Source organism: Diospyros lotus, chromosome 14 (genome assembly GCF_014633365.1).
Source record: "Diospyros lotus cultivar Yz01 chromosome 14, ASM1463336v1, whole genome shotgun sequence".
NCBI classification, from domain to species: Eukaryota; Viridiplantae; Streptophyta; class Magnoliopsida; order Ericales; family Ebenaceae; genus Diospyros; species Diospyros lotus.
In genome coordinates, this window is record NC_068351.1 from 19,385,200 (window position 1) to 19,411,690 (window position 26,491).

Genomic DNA, 26,491 nt, shown 5'->3' on the forward strand with positions numbered 1-26,491 from the left:
TTCCAGAAACTTTCGACCACTTATCTATTCACAAATACAATAATATAAATTTTCCTTCATTAAGGCCCTCAATCCACAAACTTTAATTAATTAAATCCTTCCAACCATAGAAATAAATCGTTATTATTATTTCTAAAATACCGTGATGTTACATCATGAGCCTTACTTACTTTTGTTATTGCTTTCTCTTGCATCATTTATCTTCTCAAACACATCACTATTACATTGCCCTTTATCTTCATTTATACTTCAAAATTTTAAAGAATTTTAAATTTTTTAAAACACCTAATTTACCCTATGTCTTGTTCTTGGGTGTGTGGTGATTCAAGGGTGCTCAATACAACATGGCTTACCAAAATTAGTTTTGAAGGTGGCGCTACTTGCTGGAGTAAGTTGTCATAATCCATTTCCATTTCTTCAATACCTCTTACTTCTTTGACACATGTAAACGCAACGTAATGGTTTTAAAAGTGCAAGGAAAAAGAGTATAACTTCAAATCGAAGAAACAATGAAAGAAAAAGAAAGAAACACCGTGTTTAAACTTATCAAATATAGCCAAATAATTTTTCTTGTGTTTTTTAGTGACGAATGATGTTGAACCAATGACTTTACCTTTTCTCCAATGATCTTTAGTAGTCATTTTCTTTTTTTCTTTCTTTTTCTTTATTTTTTGTTTCTCATATCTTTCTTCCCCTTTTAATTCTTTTATTCTCTTGCTTGATTGAATGACTGAGAATGAGAGGTTTTATACATATATGTATATCATCTTCCATTAATTACACTTCTACCCATTAATTCCACCTTATCTCACAAAGTTCCAAGAAATCTCGTATAAACCCCCCTTAGGTTCTATATATTTCACTTGGACCCTGTTTCATTTCCACAATTCCATAAATGTCCTTATTACAGGTCTCGCATTTATTAATTTATTCTTAAAATATTATTGGGTTTGTCTTTCACAGTCCATCGTACCAATTTGAGCTCAATGAATTTCAAGATTTTACTCTTATGCCTCTTTGATAAAGAAAGCATATAATATAGAGTATTATAGATAAAAAAAATTATACTATTAATAATTGTTACATTATCATTAAATATCAAGAGTGATAAATTTACCCAAAAATATTTTACCTAATCTTAATTGTCCAAATACGGAAACAAACGGAGCAATATCTATGACAATTTTACTCGGAGGTGGATGAAAAAGATGGGCCTGACCCAGGAAGTGATGGGCCGGAGCCGGTTTCACAGTTGCCGGCCGGGCCCGTTGACCCGACCAATGTCCCCCTGAACTCCTGTGAAATTTCAGACCAATTTCTTCGTTTCTCTCTCTCTCTCTTTTACAACATCTGCTTGTAGATACTGTTCAATCTCAATTTACCCGGCACACTTGTCGTTTAGGGTTCTTTCGTTTCCGATCCATCAATTAATCTGTTCAATCTCAATTTACCAGGCACACTTGTCGTCTAGGGTTCTTTCGTTTCCTATCCATCAATTAATTTCCAATCCCAACTCTCTCTCTCTCTCTCTCTCTCTCTCTCTCTCCAACAAAAAAGAAATCCACCAATTTATAATCGTTCAATTAATCTCCGAGATCTCTATGCAATACCCAATTTTTGTTCCAATTAGCCGCGTATAAGAGATTTGATCTGCTAATTGCTTGATTTCAGCTTCACTTTGTTTAATTCGGCTATTTCGGATCTAGTTGATTGCGCGGAGGTAAACGATGGCTATGGTCGACGAGCCTCTCTATCCAATTGCGGTTCTGATCGACGAGCTCAAGAACGAAGACATTCAGCTGAGACTGAACTCGATCCGGCGTCTCTCCACGATTGCTAGGGCGCTTGGGGAGGAGAGGACCCGGAAGGAGTTGATTCCGTTCTTGAGCGAAAACAATGATGATGATGATGAGGTGCTTCTTGCAATGGCGGAGGAGTTGGGTGTTTTCATTCCGTATGTGGGTGGGGTTCAGCATGCCAATGTGCTGCTCCCGCCGTTGGAGACTCTCTGCACCGTCGAAGAAACTTGTGTCAGGGACAAAGCGGTGGAGTCGTTGTGCAGGATTGGGGCCCAGATGAGGGAGCAGGACGTCATCGAGTCGTTCATTCCGCTGGTGAAGGTGCGTGCATCAACTTTGTAATCTTGTTTGATTCTGTGTACTTGATACTTTGGTATGTTTTGGCTATATGATTCTTGTTCCCATTTGATCTTATTTGAGTATCTCTCATGTTATTACACAATAAGCATTGTTGTTGATATTGCATCCGGGCAAAGTATTCAATTTGTCATTAGTGTGGTGGTTACCGATGGCAGATGATATTGGGTACCATTTTAGATACAACAACAAATCCCAAGCTTTAATCCCACTACGCCGGGTACCATTTTAGATTTATCTTTATGATAAATTAATAATATATACTGTAGCTATCAATACCATACCTAATAAGATAATAATTTGTTATGCTTGTACTATCGTGTGTTACCGAACATGTATTTTATGCAAAACGGAAAGGTTAAAGTTTTGTACTGGATTTCTTTTAGTGTCGTACGTACTGGCCTATAGGGAATACAAATAATAAATACGATCATAATAGTTAAACCTCTTGTACTATAGTTTGATTTGCTATCTGATTGAAAACCTCTCCATGCTTAAACAAATTTTCAGAATATTAGGAAGTTCAAGGAACAATGTATTTGAAATCATTATTACCTGGATGCAGGTTTCTGAGTGTTTTTAACATCTAAACTCTTTATCCTATTTAAATTTTATTTTTCTAACACATTTTTTTTGTGTAAGGTAAAATGGAATTCATGATTTAGTATTTGGCATTATGAATAAAATAAGAGCTTTATGCATAATTTTCAGAAACCTCATCTATTTATAACATAATTATTGAGACTGAACAGTTGGACATATGTGGAATGCATATTTCATATCCTATCTTATCGTCTAGTTGGCACATCACAGTTTAGGAGAGAATATTTAGTATACCTTGAAATTGTGGATTACTTTTCTTGCATATATAACCTTTTAAGCAATTAGAACAAAGTGTATGCTGGTTGATGTTTAAGGATCTTGTGTTAGGGTGTAAAAGCTATTGACAAGTATGATCTCTCACACATATGCACAGGGACATCTCAAAGAGGAAAAATGATCTCATGCTTGTTTGTTGCTGAACTACTGTTGCAATTCAGTGCTCATGCTTCTGGAGGTCATACCTCTTTTGTTGTCCATTGAATGTAAAAACAATCCATAAATGAAAATTTGTCACAAAATACTGTTGCATGCTTTAGAAACCAGATGGCCTGATTCAATGCACCTTTAGTACTTCATATGTATGTATCCACAAAATTAGCTTGGCAATGCGATTTGGCTAATGCTGTTCTATTTAAGCCCTGTAACCTTAAAAATAGGCATATGAAACTGCTTTAGAATCCATTTACCATTTTGCACAGTGCTGACTAGTCAGCATCTGGCAACAACCAACATGTAAGGCCTGCAGCAGGTTGCATGTGGCATGGTTGGATATGTAGCAGCAGAGCCAAGAGGGTTATGCTGGGTGGCCTATGCCCCCCTGCCTCAGGTTTTAGAAATTTCCTATAGTTCAGGCCCATTGGCAATGAGGATGTTACAATGGATGTGTGACCATATAAGAAAATGTAAATTAGAAATAAGAGTATTCATGATAAGATTAGAGTGGCTTTTGTTGAAGAAAAGAAGTATGGGGCACGTTTAAGGTAGTGTGGTCATGTAAGAAGAAAGGCTTCTATAAAGAGAGTGGATGGAATGGAACAAGTCTCTAGCAAAAGAGGTAGAAGAAGATTAAGCAAAACTTGTGTCATGACCCTAGGGATATGATTGTAATTGGGGGAAAATTCACTGTCTATAAGCTGTTAGTGCTAACTGTAGAAGTTTAGAGGTTAGGCGGGAATAACTAATTCTTGTATAAACAGTTAGCAGGGCTGTTAGAGTAGTTGGTTGTATTTTCTGTTATTCCCTTCAATTGTAAGCCTATAAAGAGGCTGGCATAGTTAGAGGAAGGCATGATTTGAATAATAATTGAAATCCATTTCCCTCTCTCAATTCTCCTAGCTCTCCCTCGACTTTCTCTCTTCTCCCACAATTCTTTCTGTTCTGTTCTCTCTTTACCTCCCTTTCTGCTCTTTCTTTCCCACATTCTTATCAATTTACTTCCTAAACCCTAGCCAAACCCTAGGGTCGTATCAACTTGGTGAGCCACTCTTAGGTAGGATAGAATTATAAGGGCCTTACAAATGATATGGCCATAGATATAAATGATTGGGGAGCTAGAATCCATGTTGTTGATTGCACTTAGTAGGATTAAGGCTTGAGGTATTTTGTTTAGGTGGTCTATGTTCTGTTTAGGTGGTCTAATTCAATATTTTGATTCCAGATTTGGGATATGACCACAACTAAATTATTTTCTCAGGTCATATACTTTCTCTCCAACATATGGGCGGGTGTTATAAATATTAAGAAACCTAATGGCTTTGAAATTTTATCTATTTAATCTCCAATAAGGTTGGAAAATATACATGTAATATTTATCATACTTTTAAGTCTTCTTTCTTTTGGGAAGTGTTTTAGGAATTGCTAAAGACCTTATCAAAGGCATATACCAGTCCGGAATTCATGATCTTAATAAAGCATATTGCTAATTCCCTTGTATTTTGGTTTCCTCTCAACTGCTGCATTATTAGTATAAATTTCTTGGTTTTGCTCCCATTATGCCCTGGCTGCTCAATTTTCTTTGATAGGGATATGCTTCCAATTTTGATTAAAAAATTAGATTTAGATTAGGATTTATTAGGGATATATTTCCTATTTTGATTTAAAAGATTGGATTTAGGTTAGGATTTATTTTGTTATCTTGGATTTGATTTGTTTCCATTAGATGATTATAGATATTATAGGACTTAGAATTTGGATCAGAATCATGTTGATTATATGATTTCTTTCCATTTTGATTTAGTTTTGGCCTATAAATAAGGCTCATGATGTAAATTTTTATGAAGATTTGATTATTGAATACCTTGGAATTGATTTCCTCTCTGGGCTATTCTCTTTTGGATTATTGCATACATTGGCTTCTTTCTCCCTCTTAGTCTCTTCTCTTTCGTCCCTCCTTTTTGCAATTTCTTCTTGCTGTCTCGCATCATTCTTCTATGCTTATGGTACATACTGGCATGTGTCATGAGAAGAACCCAGATTACTGAAATTTTAATTTCTTTATGGCTGTAACTTTTGTTATTTCTTTACTGCTGTAATTTGTTAGTTACTCTTGCTGTCATTTTTTGTTAAGAGTTAGTTTAACCTATAGGGCCCAGGTGTAAGGGCTGGAATAGGACAAAAAGGTTGGTTACAACAGAAAGAGGGAATAGGATCTTCTGTAGCGTGCCTATCCTTCCACTGTTGATTGTATATTCTCTCCAAGGCTCTCTTGGAAGAATTATCGTGGAATAGAATTTTGAACTTCTTCCTACTTCTAATCTCTCTCTCTCTCGTTTCTTTCTTCTCCCTCCTGTTTCTCTTTCTCTCTTTTCTCTGCTTTTGTTCTGTTCTTGCATCTTCTTAATTCACATCGGAATTAGGAGGACAACTAGATCACGGCCAGACTGTGACAAATTTGGTATCAGAGCCACCATCCTTGGTTGTGCACTGGGATACAAGCGATGGCAGAGGGAACTCGCATGAAGGCCTTAGAGTCGCAGCTGCATCAGTTTAGCTCGACTATGGCCGATACACAGAATCGAATCGAGCAATTGGAGTTAGGAGCCAATCGGAGTCATAAAGCGATTATGGCAATGGATCGTAAGGTAGAGAGTTCCATGGAGGGACTGGAGCGAAGATTGGAAGGCTCCATAACAGGGGTGAGAGAAGATCTAGCAGCCCAAATGCAGTAGTTTATGGTAATGTTTGGCTGCTAGAATAGGGTAAGTTTATCTCCCGAATTTCCTCCTAGAAAGAGAACGGAGCCAATTCTACAAGGGAATAGGAGGGATAGGGGACAGGGCACCTCGGAGATTGAGGTTGACCCAGAGAAGGAGTTGGAAGGATTACTGGATCGGGGAAGGAATGGTCCAATTAATCCCCACCACCCGGGGATTCCCATGCCTCGGGTGGAAATTCCCACATTCGAGGGAGTGAATCCTCGCTGGTGGCTAAGAAAATGTGAAAGAATGTTTGATTGGTATAACATTCATGAAGGATAGAGGGTGTTGTTGGCGTTAGCCTACTTCAATGAGGTGGTTGATGCCTGGTATCAAGGGTGTTTAAGGCTGAGGAGGAATTGTACTTGGGTGGAGTTCTTGGAGAAATTGTGTGAAAGATTTGGAGAGAAGAGCATGGTGGATATCATAGAAGAGTTCAATAAACTCAAACAGATCGGGAGTGTAGAATCCTATCGTTTTGAGGAGCTACGGTCTCTCATGATCCAACATAATCCCATCTATAAGAAACCTACTTCATGTCTAGCTATTTAAGTGGACTCAATGAGGAGCTTAGACCGACTGTTAAGGTGTTGAGACCTCAAACTGTAGAACAAGTAGCAGAGAGTGCTCGTCTACAGGAACTGGCGATGGAGGCCCAATTAAAAAAACAGAGACAGTAAACAAGGGGAATGGTTGTTGGAGCCTCTAACTTGGGGGGAAAGAGATATGGTAGAGAACCAGTGAAGGTAAACAGTGGGAGTAGAAGTGGAGTGGGCTCAAATTTAGTACTGTTTGGGGATTAATTGAGGGAATAGAGGAGGTTAGCTGGCCTTTGTTTTCGTTGTGGGGACAAATACCACCCTGGTCATAGTGCAAAAGACATATTCTACTATTAGAAGGGAATGAAGAGAAGGAATTAGGAGAGACAAAGCAAGTGGATTGTGAGGATATAGAAGAGGAAGATAATGGGGAGATATCCATTCATGCCTTAAAGGGAGTAGCTAACAACAAAATCATTAAGGTGGAGGGACAAGTCAAGGAAGGCAACCTCATGATTCTAATCAACAGTGGGAGTACCCATTGCTTTCTTGATGAAAGCACAACCAGGCGGTTAACGTGTCCACTCGCAGGGACACCTCCCTTGAGTGTGATAGTGGCCAATGGCTAAAAGGTGTTGAGTAGGTCATCCTGCAATGGCTTTTGCTGGGAGATGCAAAGAGACAAGTTTGAGGCAGATTTGAGATTGCTATAGTTGGGGGGTTGTGATGTGGTTTTTGGAGTGGATTGGATGAAGGGGGTAAGCCCCATTAGCTTTGATTTTAACATAATAGAGGTATCCTTTGAGAAGGAAGGGAGGAGGATGACATTATCTGGGGAAAAGAAGACTAGGACTTGTAAAATGGTTTCTGGAAAAAGGCTGCAGAGAGTGTTCAAGGGAAGGTGGAATCAGTTCGCACATTTTTTCTCAATGGTGGCCGTAGAGGAAGGATTGGGAGATCAAATGATATAGGGTGAGATCAGCCTCACTGTCAGCACACCCCAGGGGAGTCCAGACCAAGTATAATACTTAGAGATCATTAATAAACTACTGGTAGAATATGAGGATCTTTTCGTTGAACCTAAATCCCTACCCCCAACTAGATTGTTTGACCACTCAATTGATTTAAAACCAAATATGGAACCTGTTAATATTAGATCCTATTGTTACCCCCTAGTTCAAAAGAATGAGATTGAGAAGATGGTTAGGGATATGCTCCAACAATCCATCATTCGGCCTAGCCAAAGTCCTTTTGCTTTTCCAGTCCTATTAGTTAAAAAAAAGATGGATCATGGCGATTTTATGTGGACTATTGCCAACTTAATGCCATGACCATCAAGGATAAATTTTCTATACTTTTGGTGGAGGACCTTTTGGACGAACTTATCATGCTCAATAGGACGAACTTATACATGTGGGCTTAACCCTTCATAGCAACGCGCTACACTGCCCGCGTGTAGTGTCAAGTGCACTAGGGCCGCTGCGTCGGCGCTCGGATATAGTGACAAATGAGCAAGGGTTCCCGCATTTGCTTGGACGGATGTGGGTAAAGAAGTTAGTCCAACATCAAAATCAAAATCAAAACCAAAAACAAAATCAAAATAAAAAACAAAATCAAATTCAAAGTCAAAGCCAAAAACAAAATCATAGATTAAGGATTGGGTCATGGAACATAGGAACATTAACAGGCAAAGCTATGGAAGTGGTAGATGTGATGATTAGGAGAAAGATTAATATTATGTGCTTTCAAGAGACGAGATGGGTAGGGAAAAAAGCAAAAACTTTGTCAGAAAATGGATATAAAATATGGTACACAGGAAATGATCGAGCAAAAAATGGAGTGGGGATCATTATGGATAAAAGCTTAGTAGATGAGGTAGTGGATGTAAAGAGAATAGGGGATAGGATTATTATGGTGAAGGTTATTCTAGGAAGAATGACTATGAATATCTTTAGTACATATGCACCACAGGCGGGGTTAGGTGAGGAGATAAAAGCAAAATTTTGGGAGGACCTAGAGGGACTCATACAAATGATACCAAGAGGAGAGAAAGTGATTATAGGAGGTGACTTAAATGGTCATGTGGGTAGAGACGGAAACGGCTATAGAGAGATACATGGAGGGTATGGATTCGGGGAAATTAATAATGAGGGTAAGTCTATTCTAGATTTTGCAATGGCATATGGGCTCATCATAACCAATACTAGGTTCAAAAAACGGGACGAACACTTAATCACATATAAAAATGTCACATCAAGCACCCAAATAGATTACTTCCTCATGAGACAAGAGGACTGGGTATGTTGTAGGGATTGTAAAGGTGATACCAGGAGAGTGTTTGACTACTCAACATAGACTTCTAGTATTTGACATCCAAGTAAGAAATTGGAAGAGAAAAAATCACATAAAACAAAATCCAAGAATCAGGTGGTGGGATTTAAAAGGGGAGAAACAACTAATCTTCAAAGAAAAATTAAGGGGTAGAAGAAAATGGAATGGAGAAGGACAGACAAACCAAATGTGGAGAGAAATGGCTAATGCCCTGAGAAACACAGCAAAGGTAGTGCTTGGAGAGACAAATGGTAGAGCCCCTAACCTTAAAGAGTCTTGGTGGTGGAATGAAGAAGTGCAATTGAAAATTAAAAATAAGAAAAATTGCTATAAGGTTGTATATCAGTGCAACAATGAAGAAAATCAAAAAAATTATAAAGAATCAAAAAAGGTAGCAAAAAAAGTTGTTAGTGAAGCAAAGTCAAAAGCATACGAGAATCTATATAAACGACTTGATACAAAAGATGGAGAAAGGGATATATATAAATTAGCTAAAGCAAGAGAAAGAAAAACAAGGGATTTAAATCAAGTGAAATACATAAAAGATGAAAATCAAAATGTATTAGTGAATGAGGGAGCGATTAAGGAGAGATGGAAGGAGTATTTCACAAAATTATTCAATGATGATGGCGACACAAGAGTTAGGTTGGGACATCTTAGTAACTCCGAAGGGAACGTGAGCTATATATTTTATCGACGCATAAGTCCAAATGAAATAAGGCAAGCATTAAAAAAGATGAAAAATCATAAAGCGGTGGAATCAGATAATATACCAATAGAAGCATGGAAATGCATGGGAGAAGAGGGTATCTCCTGGCTAACGAAATTATTTAACGCGATTCTTAAATAAAAAAAGATGCCAGATGAGTGGAGGAAGAGTACTTTGGTTCCTATATATAAGAACAAAGGAGATGTTCAAAATTGTGAAAATTACAGAGGAATTAAGTTAATGAGTCATACCATGAAACTCTGGGAGAGAGTAATAGAGCAGAGGTTCAGAAAAGAAACAGAGGTCTCAGAAAATCAGTTTGGTTTCATGCCTGGTAGGTCAACAATGGAAGCTAAATTCCTACTGAGGCGCCTAATGGAAAGGTATCGGGATCATCAGAAGGACCTGCATATGGTGTTTATAGATCTAGAAAAGGCCAATGATAGGGTCTCTAGAGAAGTATTATGGAGGGTTTTAGAGAAGAAAGGAGTCCAAATAGCCTATATACAAGCCCTTAAGGACATGTATCATGGTGCAGAGACAAGGGTCAGAATATGCGGAGGGGATACTGAACCGTTTAAAATTACAATAGGATTGCATCAAGGTTTTGCACTAAGTCCATACTTATTTGCTTTAGTAATTGATGAACTCACTAAAGATATTCAGACAGATGTGCCATGGTGTATGCTATTTGCAGACGACATAGTGTTGGTGGATGAAACAAAAGAAGGAGTGAACACTAAGCTTGAGTTATGGAGAAACAATTTAGAATCTAAGGGATTTAAATTAAGCAGAAAGAAAACAGAATATATGGAATGTAAATTTAGTAAGAATGCAAGAGTGGAGGATGTTATAATAAAATTGGAAGATCAAATCTTATAAAGAAAAGACCATTTTCGATATTTGGGCTTAGTGATTCAAAAAGATGGAGAAATTCACGAGGATGTCACACATAGAATTAAGGCAGGTTGGCTAAAATGGAGAAATGCATCGGGGGTGTTATGTGATGATAAAATCCCATTAAAATTGAAAGGAAAATTCTATAGGACAGCTATAAGACCAGTTTTGTTGTACGGCTCATAATGTTGGGCAGTCAAATACCAACATGAGCAAAAGACGAGTGTAGCGGAGATGAGGATGTTAAGATGGATGTGCGGCCATACAAGAAAAGATAAAATCAGAAATGAAGTTATTCGTAATAAGATAGGAGTAGTGTCAATAGAGGAGAAGATGAGAGAGACTAGATTAAGATGGTTTGGTCATGTGAGGAGACCAAGAGACACTCCTGTGAGGAGAGTTGATGAAATGGAACAATTAATCAAAAAAAGAGGTAGAGGCAGACTTAAGAAGACTTTGAGGGAGACATTAAAGTTTGATATGAAGTGTATGGATCTCAATGAAGATATGACAAAAGATAGAAATACATGGAAGTTTAGAATTCATGTAGCCGACCCCACATAGTGGGATAAAGGCTGGATATGTTGTTGTTGTGGATTTACGTTCAAGTTATCACCAAATTAGGATGAAACTTGAGGATATCCATAAAACAACTTTTAGGATCCATCATGGGCACTTTGAATTCTTGGTGATGCCATTTGGGCTTACCAATGCTCCAACCACTTTTTAATCCCTCATGAACAGAATTTTTGAACGTCATCTTCGAAAATTTATACTTGTATTCTTTGATGACACTTATCTATAGCCTTACCTTTGATCAACACTTGATTCATCTTAGAACCACCCTTGATATCCTCAAGTCTAACCAGCTCTTTATTAAGACATCTAAGTGTGTATTTGATCAAGGACAGGCAGAGTATTTGGGAACCAGCTCTTTATTAAGACATCTAAGTGTGTATTTGATCAAGGATAGGCAGAGTATTTGGGACATATCATATCAAAGGGAGGAGTTAGCACCAACCCAAGGAAGGTAGAAGCTATGGTGACTTGGATAAGGCCGGCCTCTGTGAGGGCCCTAAGGAGATTCCTAGGATTAATCGGATACTACTGCCGGTTTGCAAAGAACTATGGAACCATTAGCAAACCTTTAACCGATTTGCTGAAGAAAGGGGGGTTCAGTTGGGGAACTGAAGTAGAAGAGGCTTTCGAGAGGCTGAAAGAAGCCATGAGCAGGGTGCCAGTATTAGTACTACCAGATTTCACGAAACCCTTTGTGCTGGAAACAGATGCGAGTGGGATTGGTATTGGGGCAGTATTGGTACAGGAGGGAAGACCATTGGCATTCCTAAGTCAGGCCTTGAGTTCTAAACATCAAGGGCTTAATATATATGAGAAGGAATTTATAGCAGTATTAATGGCAGTTGATAGATGGAGGCATTACATGGAAGGAGGCAGGTTTGTGATCAAGACCAATCACGAAAGTTTGAAGTTCTTGCTGCAATAGAAACTTTAAACTCAATTGCAAAAGATAGGGATGGCCAAGTTAATGCATCTGGATTACTTAATCCAGTATAAGACGGGTAAAGAAAATAAGGTAGCGGATGCACTTTCGAGGTGTCATGAAGTAGGACGTAATGCAACTATGACTGCTCTAATTCTAGAGTGGTGCCCGGAGGTAGTACACAACTATGAGGGGGATGAAAAGGTGAGGGAGGTGTTAGAAAAATTTGTTGTGGGGCTCGAGGAAATGGAGGGGTACACATTGGTGGATGGATTACTGAGGTATGAAGGTAGGATTATGATTGGTAATAGTGCCAGCCTCAAAAGAAAGATTTTGCAAGCACTGCATGAATCTCTAGTAGGGGGACATTCTGGGATTCAAAACACATATTTTCAAGTGAAACAATTATTCCATTGGCCGAGGCTAAAGACAGAAGTAAAAGAGTTTGTGCTAGCTTGTGACACTGCCAATACCCGACCAAGCTTACCTGGGGCTATTGCAACCTCTGCCAATACTCAACCAAGCTTGGTCCAGTGTATCAATGGATTTTATTAAAGGTTTGCCAAAGTTGGAAGGAAAAGACAACATTTTGGTAATCGTTGACAGGTTAACCAAGTTTGCCCATCTTATAGGGCTTGCCCATCCCTACACAACCCAAAAGGTGGCCAGGGTGTTCTTGGATCAGGTGGTGGCATTACATGGGGTTCCTAAGACGATAATATCATATCGTGATAAGATTTTTACAAGCCTCTTGTGGTAGGAACTCATGAAGGCACTGGGAACTAAACTAAATATGTCAATAGCTTATCATCCTCAATCAGATGGGAAAATTGAGAGGGTGAATTAGAGTTTGGAAACATATTTGAGGTGTGTGTATCCTACAACCTAAGGGCTGGCATAGGTGGCTTTTTTTAGCTCAGTGGTGGTATAACTCTAACCATCACTCCTCCCTAAAAATGTCCCTATTTGAGGCTCTCTTTGGGTATAAACCACCCTTCCTACCTGCTATAAGAGATCACACCTCTGCAGCCTCGGTTGAGGAGTATTTACAGCAAAGGAGAGGAGTATTACGACAGTTGAAACAGGAGTTAGTGTCTGCTCAGAACCAAAAGAAGCAAGTAGCTGACCGGAAAAGGAGTGATAGAGAGTTTGCAATGGGGGAGAAGGTGTATTTGAGATTGAAACACTCCCATCTGAAATCAATCATACGAGGGTAGGTATCTAAGCTCAATCCTCAATATTATGGTCCCTTTACTATGATGGCTAAGGTGGCCTACCGGTTGCAACTTCGTGAAGAATTCCAAATTCACCCCGTTTTTCACGTCTCCCTTTTGAAGAGGGCAATGGGTACTGAACTGGTGAATCTAGCATTGCCCTCACTTCCTAAGGAGGGGAATAGGGTGGAAGAGCTGGAGACTATACTGGATAGGAGGGTAATTTATAGTCAGGGAGCCCCACTCATTCAAGTGTTAGTAAAATGGAAGAAAGGATCAGCAGGGAGCAACACCTGGGAGTACTTGCCTGATTTACTCACACAGTTCTCGAGATCTGCCAGCCTCCTCAGGATTTCTTGAGGACAAGAAATTTGTTAAGGGGGGGAGAATTGTCTCGAGAAGAATCCAGACTACTAAAATTTTAATTTCTTTATGACTGTAACTTTTGTTATTTCTTTACTGCTATAATTTGTTAGTTACTCTTATTGTCATTTCTGTTAAGAGTTAGTTTAACCTATAGGGCCCACAGGTAAGGGCTGGAATAGGACAAAAATGTTTGTTATAACAGAAAGAGGGAATAGGATCTGCTGTAACGGGCCTATCCTTCCACTGTCGATTGTATATTCTCTCCAAGGCTCTCTTGGAAGAATTATCGTGGAATAGAATTCTGAACTTCTTCCTACTTCTAATCTCTCTCTCTCTCTCTCGTTTCTCTCTTCTCCCTCCCGTTTCTCTTTCTCTCTTCTCTTCCTCTCTTTTCTCTGCTCTTGTTCTGTTCTTGCATCTTCCCAATTCACATCGGAATTAGGAGGACAACTCGATCACGGCCAGACTGTGACAGCATGTTGCCACATTACTCTCCAAAAATATTTATTTTCCTTTACTACCCTCTGCCATTTTTTACTTGGCAACTACCACCCAAAGGGTGTTTCTTTCATAGTTTCATTATTAATGAAGAAGTAAAGCATTGGGTCTTTTCTTGCTAATAGTATTGAATCATTTGGTATCATTTTATCTGGTCCATCATGTGTGCATCTGTACATGTTCTTGAACCTGGAAACACAGTTTTGTTTAATCTAATTAAATTAACAACATTAATATCTCTTCTTCACTTCATATATTTTGTATGTCCTCACATACAGAGATTGGCTGCTGGGGAATGGTTTACAGCTCGAGTTTCATCTTGTGGATTGTTTCATATTGCTTACCCTAGTGCCCCAGAGGGATTAAAGACAGAACTGCGAATGGTGTATGGCCAATTATGTCAAGATGACATGCCCATGGTGAGAAGAGCTGCTGCCACAAACCTGGGAAAGTTTGCTGCTACTGTTGAAGCTGCCCATATGAAGACTGATATCATGTCTATGTTTGATGAGCTGACACAGGACGGTATGTTGATTGCATTGCCTGATTCATACCTCTTGATAGTTGTGACAAAGTTCTGATTTCACACTTCACTTTCGTCTTTTATGTATAAATGTCATTAGATGGTTCCCCAATGAGGTAGGTTATGCATCATTTACTTATGCTTCAAACTTGTCGACTTGAGTATCACCTGAAAAATTAACCATGAGAAAAACCAGATGATGCCAGGCCACACATGAATTAATTTTTCCCTGTTTCACTGGGTCTTCCCTTCAGAATTTTATGTCATAGTTAATGACTTTATCAGGTCTTCTCTGTTGTGAATTCTCATAGATTTCATAGCCAAGTATCTATATATTTATTACTATTACTACTTTTTTTTATATTTTCTCTAAGATATATGATTTGTTGTTTATTTTGGCTTATTGTTGTTTTAGAAGTGATTACCAGTTGGACTTTGTTGCACTTCTGCTGAAATGATTGATGTACACTAGAACAAAGAAAAAAGGGAGAAAGAAATGATTAACCTGCTCACAAGTGGATCTGTTGGTATTTCCTCACATGTTCAAATTATCCCAATTGTGTCTCAATTCATTTTATCTTCAATAAGTGCTACTTACTTTATTATGTGTATTGTAATAACCTGCTCTCCAGGGCATGATATTAAACCAAAAAATTGGAGGATTTTTTTTATGAAAATAAATAACGAATTCAACTTCCATTGTTAAATTAATTTCTTCCCCCTTGGCTCATCTACGGAATCCCTTACCCATTTTGAAAATACATCCATTTATTCTAAAATGCGATCAAGGGTGATAGAGTTTCAATTCATCTAAACTTGTTTAGAACAAACCTCCGTGATATTGTCATTTTATACTTTGTTCTTTGATGTAGTTGCTACCAGACATCCTATTGAGATCAAATCTTTAAGATATTGAAACTTTTATATTAATCTATGAATTTTTTTTTTATGTTCTACACAACCCTTAGCTAGGACTTATTGAGAAAATCAAACCCATTTGACAACATTTCTTCTAACAATTTGCACAAAATTGGTTGTTCCAAATTTCATTTCTATAGTGACATATGACATTCTGAATCTTGAGCGTTTGACTAACCAAATCTGTCTTTTCTCGTGAGCCATATACGCCCTTGGAAAACTTACTTGATGGGTTAGAGCATATTCGAAATTCATTTGATTTTATTAAGGTTTGACCTTTCCAAATTTGACTCAAAGTCAGTTGGTCTGACTGAACGACTGCACTGTGCAATCATTACCAAATCGGGCTTATCTTTTTCCACAAAAAATGAATGGATGAGAAACCAAGTTTGCTAGAAACTAGACTTGTTTTCCATCACTGAAAAGTTTCTTGTAATTTAATATCCTGTCTATTGCACCCCAGGAAGCCATAAAAAGTGGACTGGTTTGTGGCAGTGTTCTGTTTTAGGTTGTTCGGACAGGTTTCATGTGAAAATTCATAACTAAATGTAGACAAATCATTTTTCAATGATTCTTGGGCCAAAAGTTTTGCACCACATCCTAGTTTATGGGAAAGATATAGTTAGACATAACCACACACAAGGATCCTTGTTTAAGTAACATAACCATATGCCCGATTTCTCATTGAAAAATATTCATGACAAGGTCTATAAATATCACTACATAAGAAGTCATTCTCATACAAATTATTAAAATGAAATCTACATGGTTTAAAACTTATAAGTGCATAAACTTGTGGTATGAAGCCAAATCTAAACCAAATTTATGCTTCAAAATCCAAAATCATTTCTTTCTTTCATTCAACAACTTTCTCCTTACCCTTGGTCTAACTTGATCTAGGCTGGATGATTGAATGTGCTTAAGTGTTGAACCACTTGATGAGGGTTAGAAACCATTTTTTATATGATTCATGTTATATGTGTAAACATTTCCCTTGATATTTTAGTGACCTATGGAAGGCAACATTTACAAACCATTATCAAGTCGACCAACTTGCAAGATTGGTACCGGGGTGCAATCCAACGGTTCACCCATGGTAATAGATGTACCATTTCTAATAGCACTATGTCAACCCTGTGACCAAAGCAATCTGCGTGCAAAGAAAAATCCATTTCTTTTTTTATGCAAGCTTTAAGAATCATATATATTCATGCATTTCATGTCTCGATGCACAATATTTTCAACAGTACATTTATCATGCAATAATGAATTTAGAATTAGCAATGAACCCTCATCTTTGGTTTACAAGCTTCAAAAGAGGAATACCCAATAGAGATGCCGCGGTGGAGATGTTTAGTCTCCTCTTCTTTCTTCCCTCTCCCTTCCCTCCTCTTCTTTTCTCTCCTCTCAAGCTCACACTCTTAACACTTGCAAAATGAGAAGGGAAGACATGCTCCCCTATTTATAGGGTTATAAACTTGGCCTCTATTCCTCCTTTGGAAGACCCAATTACCCTGGGCAATGTATTTAAGTTTTTCCAACTCTAAGCTTCCAAATTGGTGTAAAAAAATCCTTATTTCATATAAACAGCAACAATAATCACAAGCCTTAATCCCACTAGGTGGGATAGGCTACATGAATTCTAGACTTCCAACCTTCTCTATCCATTGTCATTGTGATGCATAGATACTAACAGTATTCAAAACCTCTTATCCCAAATCAAGTTTCATTCTGATAATTTTATTTCCAGCATCTTTACATCTACTACTACATCTTGTAAAGTGTTCTCTATTATAACCCCTTCTCTATTCTTTGAATGATTCCTCCTTGAGTATTAACGTTTATATCCAGACTTGATCAACATTTTAGCCTTCTTGACAACTTATCTCATCTGTTGAAGACAAAGAATATCCATTCTTCCTCTCATCACTGTCAATTCTCCAGAATTGACAAAGGTCTGATTTGGTATATTCAGGATTAGAGAAGAATTTAGGAGGGGAGAGAGAGAGAGAGAGAGAGGGAATATTTCATTCATCACATGCCTTACAATCTTTGGCTGTGGCCATATATATAGCTCACAGCTGGAAGTAACCAACCGGGAATGTACGCCCAGTGAAGCATGGCTGCTCCTAACCAACTAAGTACAACCCTCATAGCATAAAGAAGGAAAATTACATTGACTATCCTACCCTTAGGAATGTGACAATCACTACATCCACCACTTCCATATGTTTTCTGGCTTTACATTTAATGTTCCATGATTCAATCCTTAGCCTCTGGTCAAGGATTAATTTCTTTACTCACAGTTGTCTATAAAAATGTGAATCCTTGTGAATTTAACAGTACGTTTGAGCACCAATGCAGCAGTTCTAGCTTAGTTTTTAATGCACTCAGGAGATATAGTGTGTTGCTAAGAGGGTTATGCCCCATTGATTTACTTTTTTGTCCAGAATTTATGATATGAGATCAAATGATTTTTTTTTTTTTTATTGGCTATTGGCCCCCTAGTGTGACCTTCCTCCTTTACTCGGGCTTGGGACTGAGCTGGCTGTCAGTAGGAGGGGTTACCTCCAATACTAGAACAGTTGGGGTTAATCCACTTGTGGACTTGTGCTTCAAATCAACTGAAAGCTGAGTAAAATACAAGAAATGATATCAAGACCACAATCTTTTATGTATCAAGCTTGATAAGTGTTGTATTTTGAGAGGAAAAAGTATTCTATTTTATTATTCACAATTGGCATATATATCTATATATATATATATACCAATGTACAAGGTACAACCATGGGACAACATATCTTCCTAATATATATGTACAACACTATCTAGCATATACATAATATATGTACAACACTAGTTCTAACACTCCCCCTCAAGCGGGTGCAAATATCTCATATGTCCCTAGCTTGGTACAAATGTAGGCAAGCCATGGACCTTGTAATGCCTTGGTAAGAAGATCAGCTAGTTGGTCATTAGAGCCAACAAATGAGGTACTAATCTCTCCAGAAATCAAATTCTATCTCACTTTGTGAGAGTTTATCTCTATGTGTTTGGTCCACTCATGAAAAAATTGGATTAGAGGCAATATAAAGAGCCGCTTGATTATGAATCTCCAAATTTCAACTCTGTAAGAAGTTGTTTGAGCCAAATCAACTCACATGTGGCTAAAGCCATAGCCCCGATATTCCGCTTCTACACTAGATCTAGCCACAACATTTTGCTTCTTACTCTTCCAAGACACCAAATTTCCTCTAATCAGGATATAATAACCCGAGGTCGAGTGCCTGTCTATAGGACAACTAGCCCAATCTGCATCAGTATATCCAACAACTTGCTTGTGTCTTTTGTTCTCAAACAACAAGAAGCCTTTACCAGGAGCACTTTTAAAAGCTTCCCAACCAGTCTCTTATATCTCCAAGGATTCTCTAATGGCTCCTCTTGTCATGGTACAAGTTTAACATTAGGATCCATAGGAGTGTCTATAGGCTGGGAATCAAGCATATCGATTTCTTCCAAAATATCTAAGGCATACTTCCTTTGAGAGATGTACACACCATGGGCAGATTGAGCTACTTTAATGCCAAGAAAATACTTCAACTTGGCCAAATCCTTGGTCTGAAAATAAAAATGCAAATGAGTCTTCAACTACTCAATACTAACGTCATCATCTTCTATAATAACAATGTCATCTACGTACACCACCAATAATACGACTCCACTAGGAGAATGGCGATAGAAAACAAAGTGATTAGCTTTACTTCTACGCATACCAAAAAGACTGGATGACAGAATTGAAATGACCAAACCAGCACCGAGGAGATTGCTTTAGGCCATATAAGGACTTTTTTAGGCGACATACCAGTCGGGACTCCCCCTGAGCAACAAAACCAGGAGGTTGCTCCATATACACTTTCTTTTGAAGGTCGTCATGAAGAAAAGCATTTTTAATATCCAATTGATAAAGAGGCCACTGCTGAATAGTGGCCATAGAAAGAAAAAAATGAATAGAAGCAATCTTTGCCATGGGAGAGAATGTATCACCATAATCTAGGCCAAAAATTTGAGTATAGTCTATAGCAACTAGTCGAGCCTTCAAATGATCAATAGAACCATCTGGACCAACCTTAACTGTAAACACCTACCAACAACCAACAGTAGACTTCCCTGGAGGGAGAGGAACTAGATCCCATGTCTCATTAGCATATCTTCCTAATATATATGTACAACACTATCTAGGATATACATAATATATGTACAACACTAGTTCTAACAATAAGTAAATAAATAAATGATCAATGTTCCCTTAACAAGTAAGGGAAAGCACCCAGGGGGCTGGGGCAGTTGTGCTCATCTCAACTGTAAGTTTGAGTACAATGCTCTGCTGAAATGCATGCCATGTTATCAATTACATCTAATACTGCATTTAGTTTAACTGCTTCCCAAGCTTTGCATTTTGCAGCTATAAGTTTGAAGCTTTTATCTTATTAGAGATTCAAAAGTTGCTGCTTTTAGTTGAGGAAGTCTGTGTCTTGATCAGTCAGTGGCCTAACTGTGCAAGGAAATATACTAAACATGTTATCCTTTGATAAAATTATGCTAAGAGATTGCTACCTTCATACAAGGTGCTAAGAATGAGTTGTTTTTTGGTCAGATCAAGATTCTGTTCGATTATTGGCTGTGGAGGGTTGTGCAGCTCTCGGGAAGCTGTTGGAAGCCCAAGATTGTATGACACATATTCTGCCTGTGATAGTTAATTTCTCTCAGGTAAAGCCATCAAGCTTCTTTTGGATACTCTCTTTTGACCTTCTATTGTCTATGCATACCTTCTATTGTCTATGACAGGATAAGTCTTGGCGTGTTCGCTACATGGTTGGAAATCAATTATATGAGCTATGTGAAGCTGTGGGTCCAGAATCTACCAGGTAGTTATACACATGTTAAATTTCTGTTTCGTAGTTCTATCATGCAACTTCTTTGTACATTTAGTAGTTTTTTTTGTTATTTTTATTTTGTCTACCCTGCTATCCGACCTATTCTTAGAATTTGTCATATAAGCGCATTTGTCACTGTTGAACTATTATTGGATAATATTTGGTTTGTGTCTGTCATTGTTATGAATGTGATTGATGCTTGTGTGCTTGTTTATTCAAATATTTTATATTATTGCTGATGGTTGCTGTGAATTTTCAGAACAGACTTGGTTCCTGCATATGTTAGACTGCTTCGGGATAATGAAGCTGAAGTACGTATAGCTGCTGCTGGAAAAGTAACCAAGTTTTCTCGAATTTTGGATCCACAGCTTGCAATTCAGCATATACTTCCTTGTGTGAAGGTATTATTGCTAAAGAAGAGCATGGTTTTTGAACAAACTTAGAGAATTTAGGAATAATACCCTCTAAGTAACAGGGTTGAAAAAATACTAACTACTTCACGTTCATTCTTGATTACATGGTCCCTTTCAATACAGAAAATCTATCTATCATCTCTCTAAAATTTAGGAGTTTAAAATACCAAAAAACAACAGCAGATGAGGAGAGAATTTTTTCCTTAATTCTTAGGAACAATTGTAATCTTTATCTTCTTTCATTCAACCTGATCTGCTTCCTCTTTTTTCGGATTTATCTCCTTTCCACTGAGATTTTTTCCTCAATACTCCCCCTCAAGCTGGTGAACAAATGTCTTTCATTCCCAGCTTGCCTCTAATAAGCTCAAAACCTTATTTGGTCATTGCCTTGGTGAGGATATCAACTTCTTGTAGACCTGTAGGGATATTTACCAGATTGATACCACCATCTTCAATCTCTTGCTTAATAAAATGTCTATCAATCCTCACATGTTTCATCCGGTTATGTTGGACTGGATTGTTGACTATACTAATGGCAGGCTTGCTATCACAATATAGCCTCGTAGGGTTGGTTTTAGGTACCTTCAAGTTTTCCATGACCCTCCCTAGCCATATTACTTCACAAATACCTTGAGCTATAGCTCGATATTCTGCCTCAACACTATTTCTAGCTACTACACTTTGTTTCTTGCTCCTCCATGTCACAAGGTAACCCCATAATTTTGTGCAATACCCGGAGGTTGATTTATTGTCTTCTAAGGAACTTGCCCAATCAGTATCCACAAACCCTTGAATTCCTCGGTTTTCATTCTTTTTGAATAAAATACCCTTCCTAGGAGTTACTTTTAAGGTATCTTAGGATATGATAAGTAGCATTAAGATGTTTGTTAGTGGGTGAATGCATAAATTAACTCACTACACTTACTGCATATGAAATATCAGGTCTTGTAAGAGATAAATAAATCAGCCTTCCCACTAACCTCTGGTATCTACCTTTATCAATTGTTGTTTTTGTCCCATCTTCCTTAGCTTTCTAGTTGGGTTCCAATGGTATGCTGGCTAGCTTACGGCCAAGCTTACCTGTCTCCCTTAGTAGATCCAATGTGTACTTTCTTTGAGAAATAAAGATTCCCTCTTTACTCCTTGCTATTTCCATCCCTAGAAAATACCTTAGTTGTCCAAGGTCTTTGACTTCAAATGCCTGCTGCAATTGTCTCTTTAGTGCCTTTATTTCCTACTGATTGTCACCTGTAATAATAATATTGTCCATATAGACAATTAAGATAATTTTCAGACCATTAGCAGCATGTTTAGTGAACAAAGTATGATCTGACTGCCCTTGTTGATACCCTAGCCGATGAAATGTGGTGCTAAACCTTTTAAACAAAGCCCTAGGGGATTGTTTCAGCTCATACAAGGATTTCTTTAGTCTGCAAACTTTGCTTCTTCTCTTTTTTTTTTTCCAAAACCAGGAGGGATTCTCATATATATCTCCTCTTCTAGGTCCCATTGAGAAATACATTCTTTATGTCTAATTGGTGTAATTCCCAATCTAAAGTAGTTGCAAGAGATAATAGCACGTATAGAATTGAGCTTTGCAACTGGTGCAAAAGTCTCTTTATAGTCTATACCTTATATTTGGGTGAAGCTTTGGGCCACTAACCTGGCTTTATACTCTCAATACTCCCATTAGATTTGTGTTTTACTGTAAACACTCATTTACTTCCTACCACTTTCTTGTTTTGAGGCAGATTCACCACTTCCCATGTGCCATTCTTTTACAGTGCATCCATTTCCTCTATTATAGCCCTTTTCCAGTTTGGTATTTGTAAAGCCTCATTGATGTTTCTAGGTATTTGCACTTCATCAACCCTGGCAGTAACTGCCCTGAAATTTGGAGACAATCGAGAATATATCAAATGGTTAGAAATAGGATATTTAGTGCATGATCTCACCCTCTTTCTCCAAGCAATTAGAATATCCAAATCATATAATTTAGGCTCTGCATGCTCTGCATTTTTTTGCATTTTCAGTTTTGTTATCCTCCTCAATAGGCACTGTTTCAGGCATTGTTATTTCTGCCCTTTCATTCTCTTTAGGTACCGAACCTTCTTCTGAGGTTAATGAATGGCTTTGCTTTGGTTCAAGAGTCCTTCTTTGAGAGTACACCTGAAGTGGTGGTTGTGACTTAGGAATTTCTTCTTGAATTTGTTGCTTTTTTTGAATTTATTGTTCTCCCCCTTGATTAGTTACATAATTAGGAATAGGAGTAAAAGAGGTAATTGTCTCAGGAAAAACAGTAACATTCCAGCCACCCCACCTTGCTCTGCACTAGGAATCTCCCCCTACAAAGGTTTGGTAGAGTAGTAATAGTGATTCTCAATAAAAGAGACATCACAAGACACAAAAATTTTCTTAGCGTTAGGGAAATAACACTTGTAGCCTTGCTGTGTGGGAGAATAGCCAACAAATATGTAGTTCAAAGACTTGGGATTTGATTTGGAGTGATAATGGTGAACAAATGTTGTACATCCAAATAATTTGGGGATGAGGAATTGAGCATTCAGGTAAGAAGAGGATAGGAAGCAATAAGAGCACTCAAGGGAGTTTTGAAGTTAGGAACCCTAATGGAGAGTCTACTGATGAGGTAGGCAGCAGTGAGAATGGCTTCTCCCTAGTAGGAAGTAGGAATCGAGCTGGTAAACATGAGGGTTCTAGCTATTTCAAACAAATGGCTATTCTTTCTTTTGGCCACTCCATTTTGTTGGGGATTGTAGAGACATGTACTCTGATGAACAATGCCATTCTCACTCAAATAGGTCTCAAATTCGGTTAAAAAATATTCTCTTCCATGATCTGATCGAAGGATATGGATTGAGGCTTGGAAAATATTAAGAACCATTTGATGGAATTTTCTGAGTACTTTGTATACCTCAGATTTTTCCTTCAACAAGAATACCCAATGCACCCTGGTATGATCATTTATAAAGGTGACAAACCAGCGAGTGTTAGTTAGATTTGGAACTTTTGTTGGGTCCCATACATCACTATGTACTAGATAGAATGGTTTGGTTGGTTGATAAGAATGAATATGATGTGAAGCTTTTGTTTATTTAGCAAGAATGCATTACTCACAATTGAATGACTCACTTATTTTATTGAAAAACAAGCGAGGATATAAGATCTTTAGGTATCTAAAGTTTGGATGGCCTAATCGTTTGTGCCATAATTGGATGCTAGAATTTGAGACAACAAAATATAAAAACGAATTATGTAACTTAGAAAAAATAGGGATACCAGTAGCTCCCTTCACATAATATAGGCCCTCTTTCTCCTCAGCATTGTCAATCATCTTCCCCGAAATTAGATCCTGAAATACATAATGAGTTAGAGAGAAAATTACTTTACAATTCATGTCTTTAGTAATTTTGCTGATGGACAACAGATTGCATCTCAATTTAGGCGCATATAGGACAAATTTCAACCACAAATCATCTAGATATGCTGAGCCTTTGATAGGATACTGATAATAATCTAGCTTGAATTACTTGAATTACTGATAATCGAAAGGAATTACAAGGCTGGAAATTAACAAAATGAAAGAAAACTGGACATTCGAGAGGTCCACTCTCTCCCTCTATGTTCACCAAAATATTCCCCCTTCTACTCCATTTACTTCTCTATTTATAGGAATCTGTTCCTTGTGCATGCCACCCCCCCCCCCCCCCTTCGCTCTTCCCATTCTACCTCTTAACTGAATTTGTTGTCTGCACATGCACCAATTGACCTTCTCCCATTTCAGTATCCCTATTATGCCCTTATTTCTTATATCTTTGGTAGCGGAATGTTATGGGTTGCCTATCAATACTCCTCCCATGGAAATCACCTTGTCCTCAAGGTGAAAAGTAGGGAACTGTTGCAGGGTTCCCTGGTGGTCTAGGACTAACTTGGGCTTTGAGTATGTGAATCTTGTCTTCAATTCGCTGGGCTGTCTCCATGATTTGCGTTAGACCTAATGGCTGTAACACCCTAACTTCTGCCTTAATTTCTGGCTTCAACCCATTAATAAAGATGTCTTCCAGTATGGCCTTTGAAACTTCGCCCACTGAGGCCGCCAAAGTCTCAAAAAGGAGGCGATATTCCCGCACGGAGTCATCCTGCCTGACGGCCAAAAGCCTCTCCTCCATGATCCCTCATGCAAAGACCGAAATCGTTTACTTAAGCGGATCTTCAACTCCTCCCAGCTCTTGACTCTATGCCGCCTTTGCTCCCATTGAAACCAGGCGAGTGCAGGCCCATCGAAATAGAGAGCCACTAAGTCTAATTTCTCAGCCTCCATCAACTAGTTGACAGTGAAGTATCTCTCGGCCCTGAAAACCCACCCATTAGGGTCGCCCCCTTCGATGATCGGCATCTCCAGCTACCGATTTCTACCGTGTTGCCTCCAGGGAGCTTCGTCCTCCATTCTAACCTCGCGGCTACATTTCCCCTATGTTGGCGGGCCACCCATGGTAAGGGACAGGTTTGCCGGTACGTCCTCCTCTCCCTGTTTCCCCTTTTTCCCCCTCCTGCTTTCCCTACTTCTTCGCCAACAAGTTAAACTATTCTAGCACCGTCGCTAAACTCTTCTCGATCCCTTACATCCTCTGAAACTCGATCTTAAGCGAGTCCATTCCTCCCTGCAGACCATCCATCCCCCCTTCTATTTGCTGCTGGTAAGTCTCCAACCTCTGCTCTAGCTTGCCCTTCGATACAGACACCCCCACGGATCACGCTTTGATACCAAAATAATAGGATACTGATAATAGTCTAGCTTGGATTACTTGTATTACTGATAATCAAAAGGAATTACAAGGTTGGAAATTAACAAAATGAAAGAAAATTGGACATTCGAGAGGTCTACGCTCTCCCTCTATATTCACCAAAGTATTCCCCCTTCTACTCCATTTACTTATCTATTTATAGGAATCTGTTGCCCGCACATGCCCGCCCTCCCCTCACTTGAATTTGTTGTCGCACATGCCCGCCCTCCCCTCACTTGAATTTGTTGTCTGCACATGCACCAATTGGCCTTCTCCCATTTCAGTATCCCTATTCTGCCCTTATTTCTTACATCTTTGGTAGCGGAATGTTATGGGTTGCCTATCAGCCTTCTCCCTTAGCATAGGAGATTGTACCGTCTGCCATAGTTACCTTTATAGCTGTCTCACACTATTTGAAGTTAGACATTCCATGCAAGGATTCGGTCATATGGTCAAAGGCTCTGGTATCCAGTCCATAGTCCAATCATTCATATTCAACAATTTAGAGAGGTAGGACTTATGAAAATTACCTTGTATCGCAAGGGAGGCTATTGGATTAGGTGCTTCCACAGAATTTGATGGTTTTGTAACCCTTGTTTGGTTCAAAACTTGTTGCAAAAATTCCAGTTGATCTACAGTTAAAGAAAAATTTGCAACTTTACCTTCTTCAACATCTACTGCATAGGCTGTTTGTTGCTTCTTCTGACGTTTCCCTTTCCAATTTGCTGGCTTCCCATGTATTTTCCAGTAGGTTTCTTTGGTATGGTAAGACTTGTGGAAATGATCACACCATTGCTTTTCTTTCTGACATTCTCCATGAGTTGCTGCTGTTCTCGGTTTAGAAAAATCAAGGGCTAAACTACTTTGGTTATTAATCTTAGGTGATGCATGGA

General features: G+C 38.4%; 1 protein-coding gene across 1 annotated transcript in view; it reads left to right on the plus strand.

Annotated features, from left to right (window-relative positions):
- Nucleotides 1-1,327: 1,327 nt before the first annotated feature.
- Nucleotides 1,328-26,491, plus strand: part of LOC127789792 (serine/threonine-protein phosphatase 2A 65 kDa regulatory subunit A beta isoform-like) — a 32,625-nt gene continuing 7,461 nt past the window's right edge. The window contains exons 1-5 of the mRNA XM_052318789.1: nt 1,328-2,120; nt 14,287-14,533; nt 20,104-20,216; nt 20,295-20,374; nt 20,643-20,784. Coding sequence (XP_052174749.1) covers nt 1,728-2,120; nt 14,287-14,533; nt 20,104-20,216; nt 20,295-20,374; nt 20,643-20,784 — 975 coding nt within the window. The 5' untranslated portion in view covers nt 1,328-1,727. The remainder of the gene's footprint in view (nt 2,121-14,286; nt 14,534-20,103; nt 20,217-20,294; nt 20,375-20,642; nt 20,785-26,491) is intronic.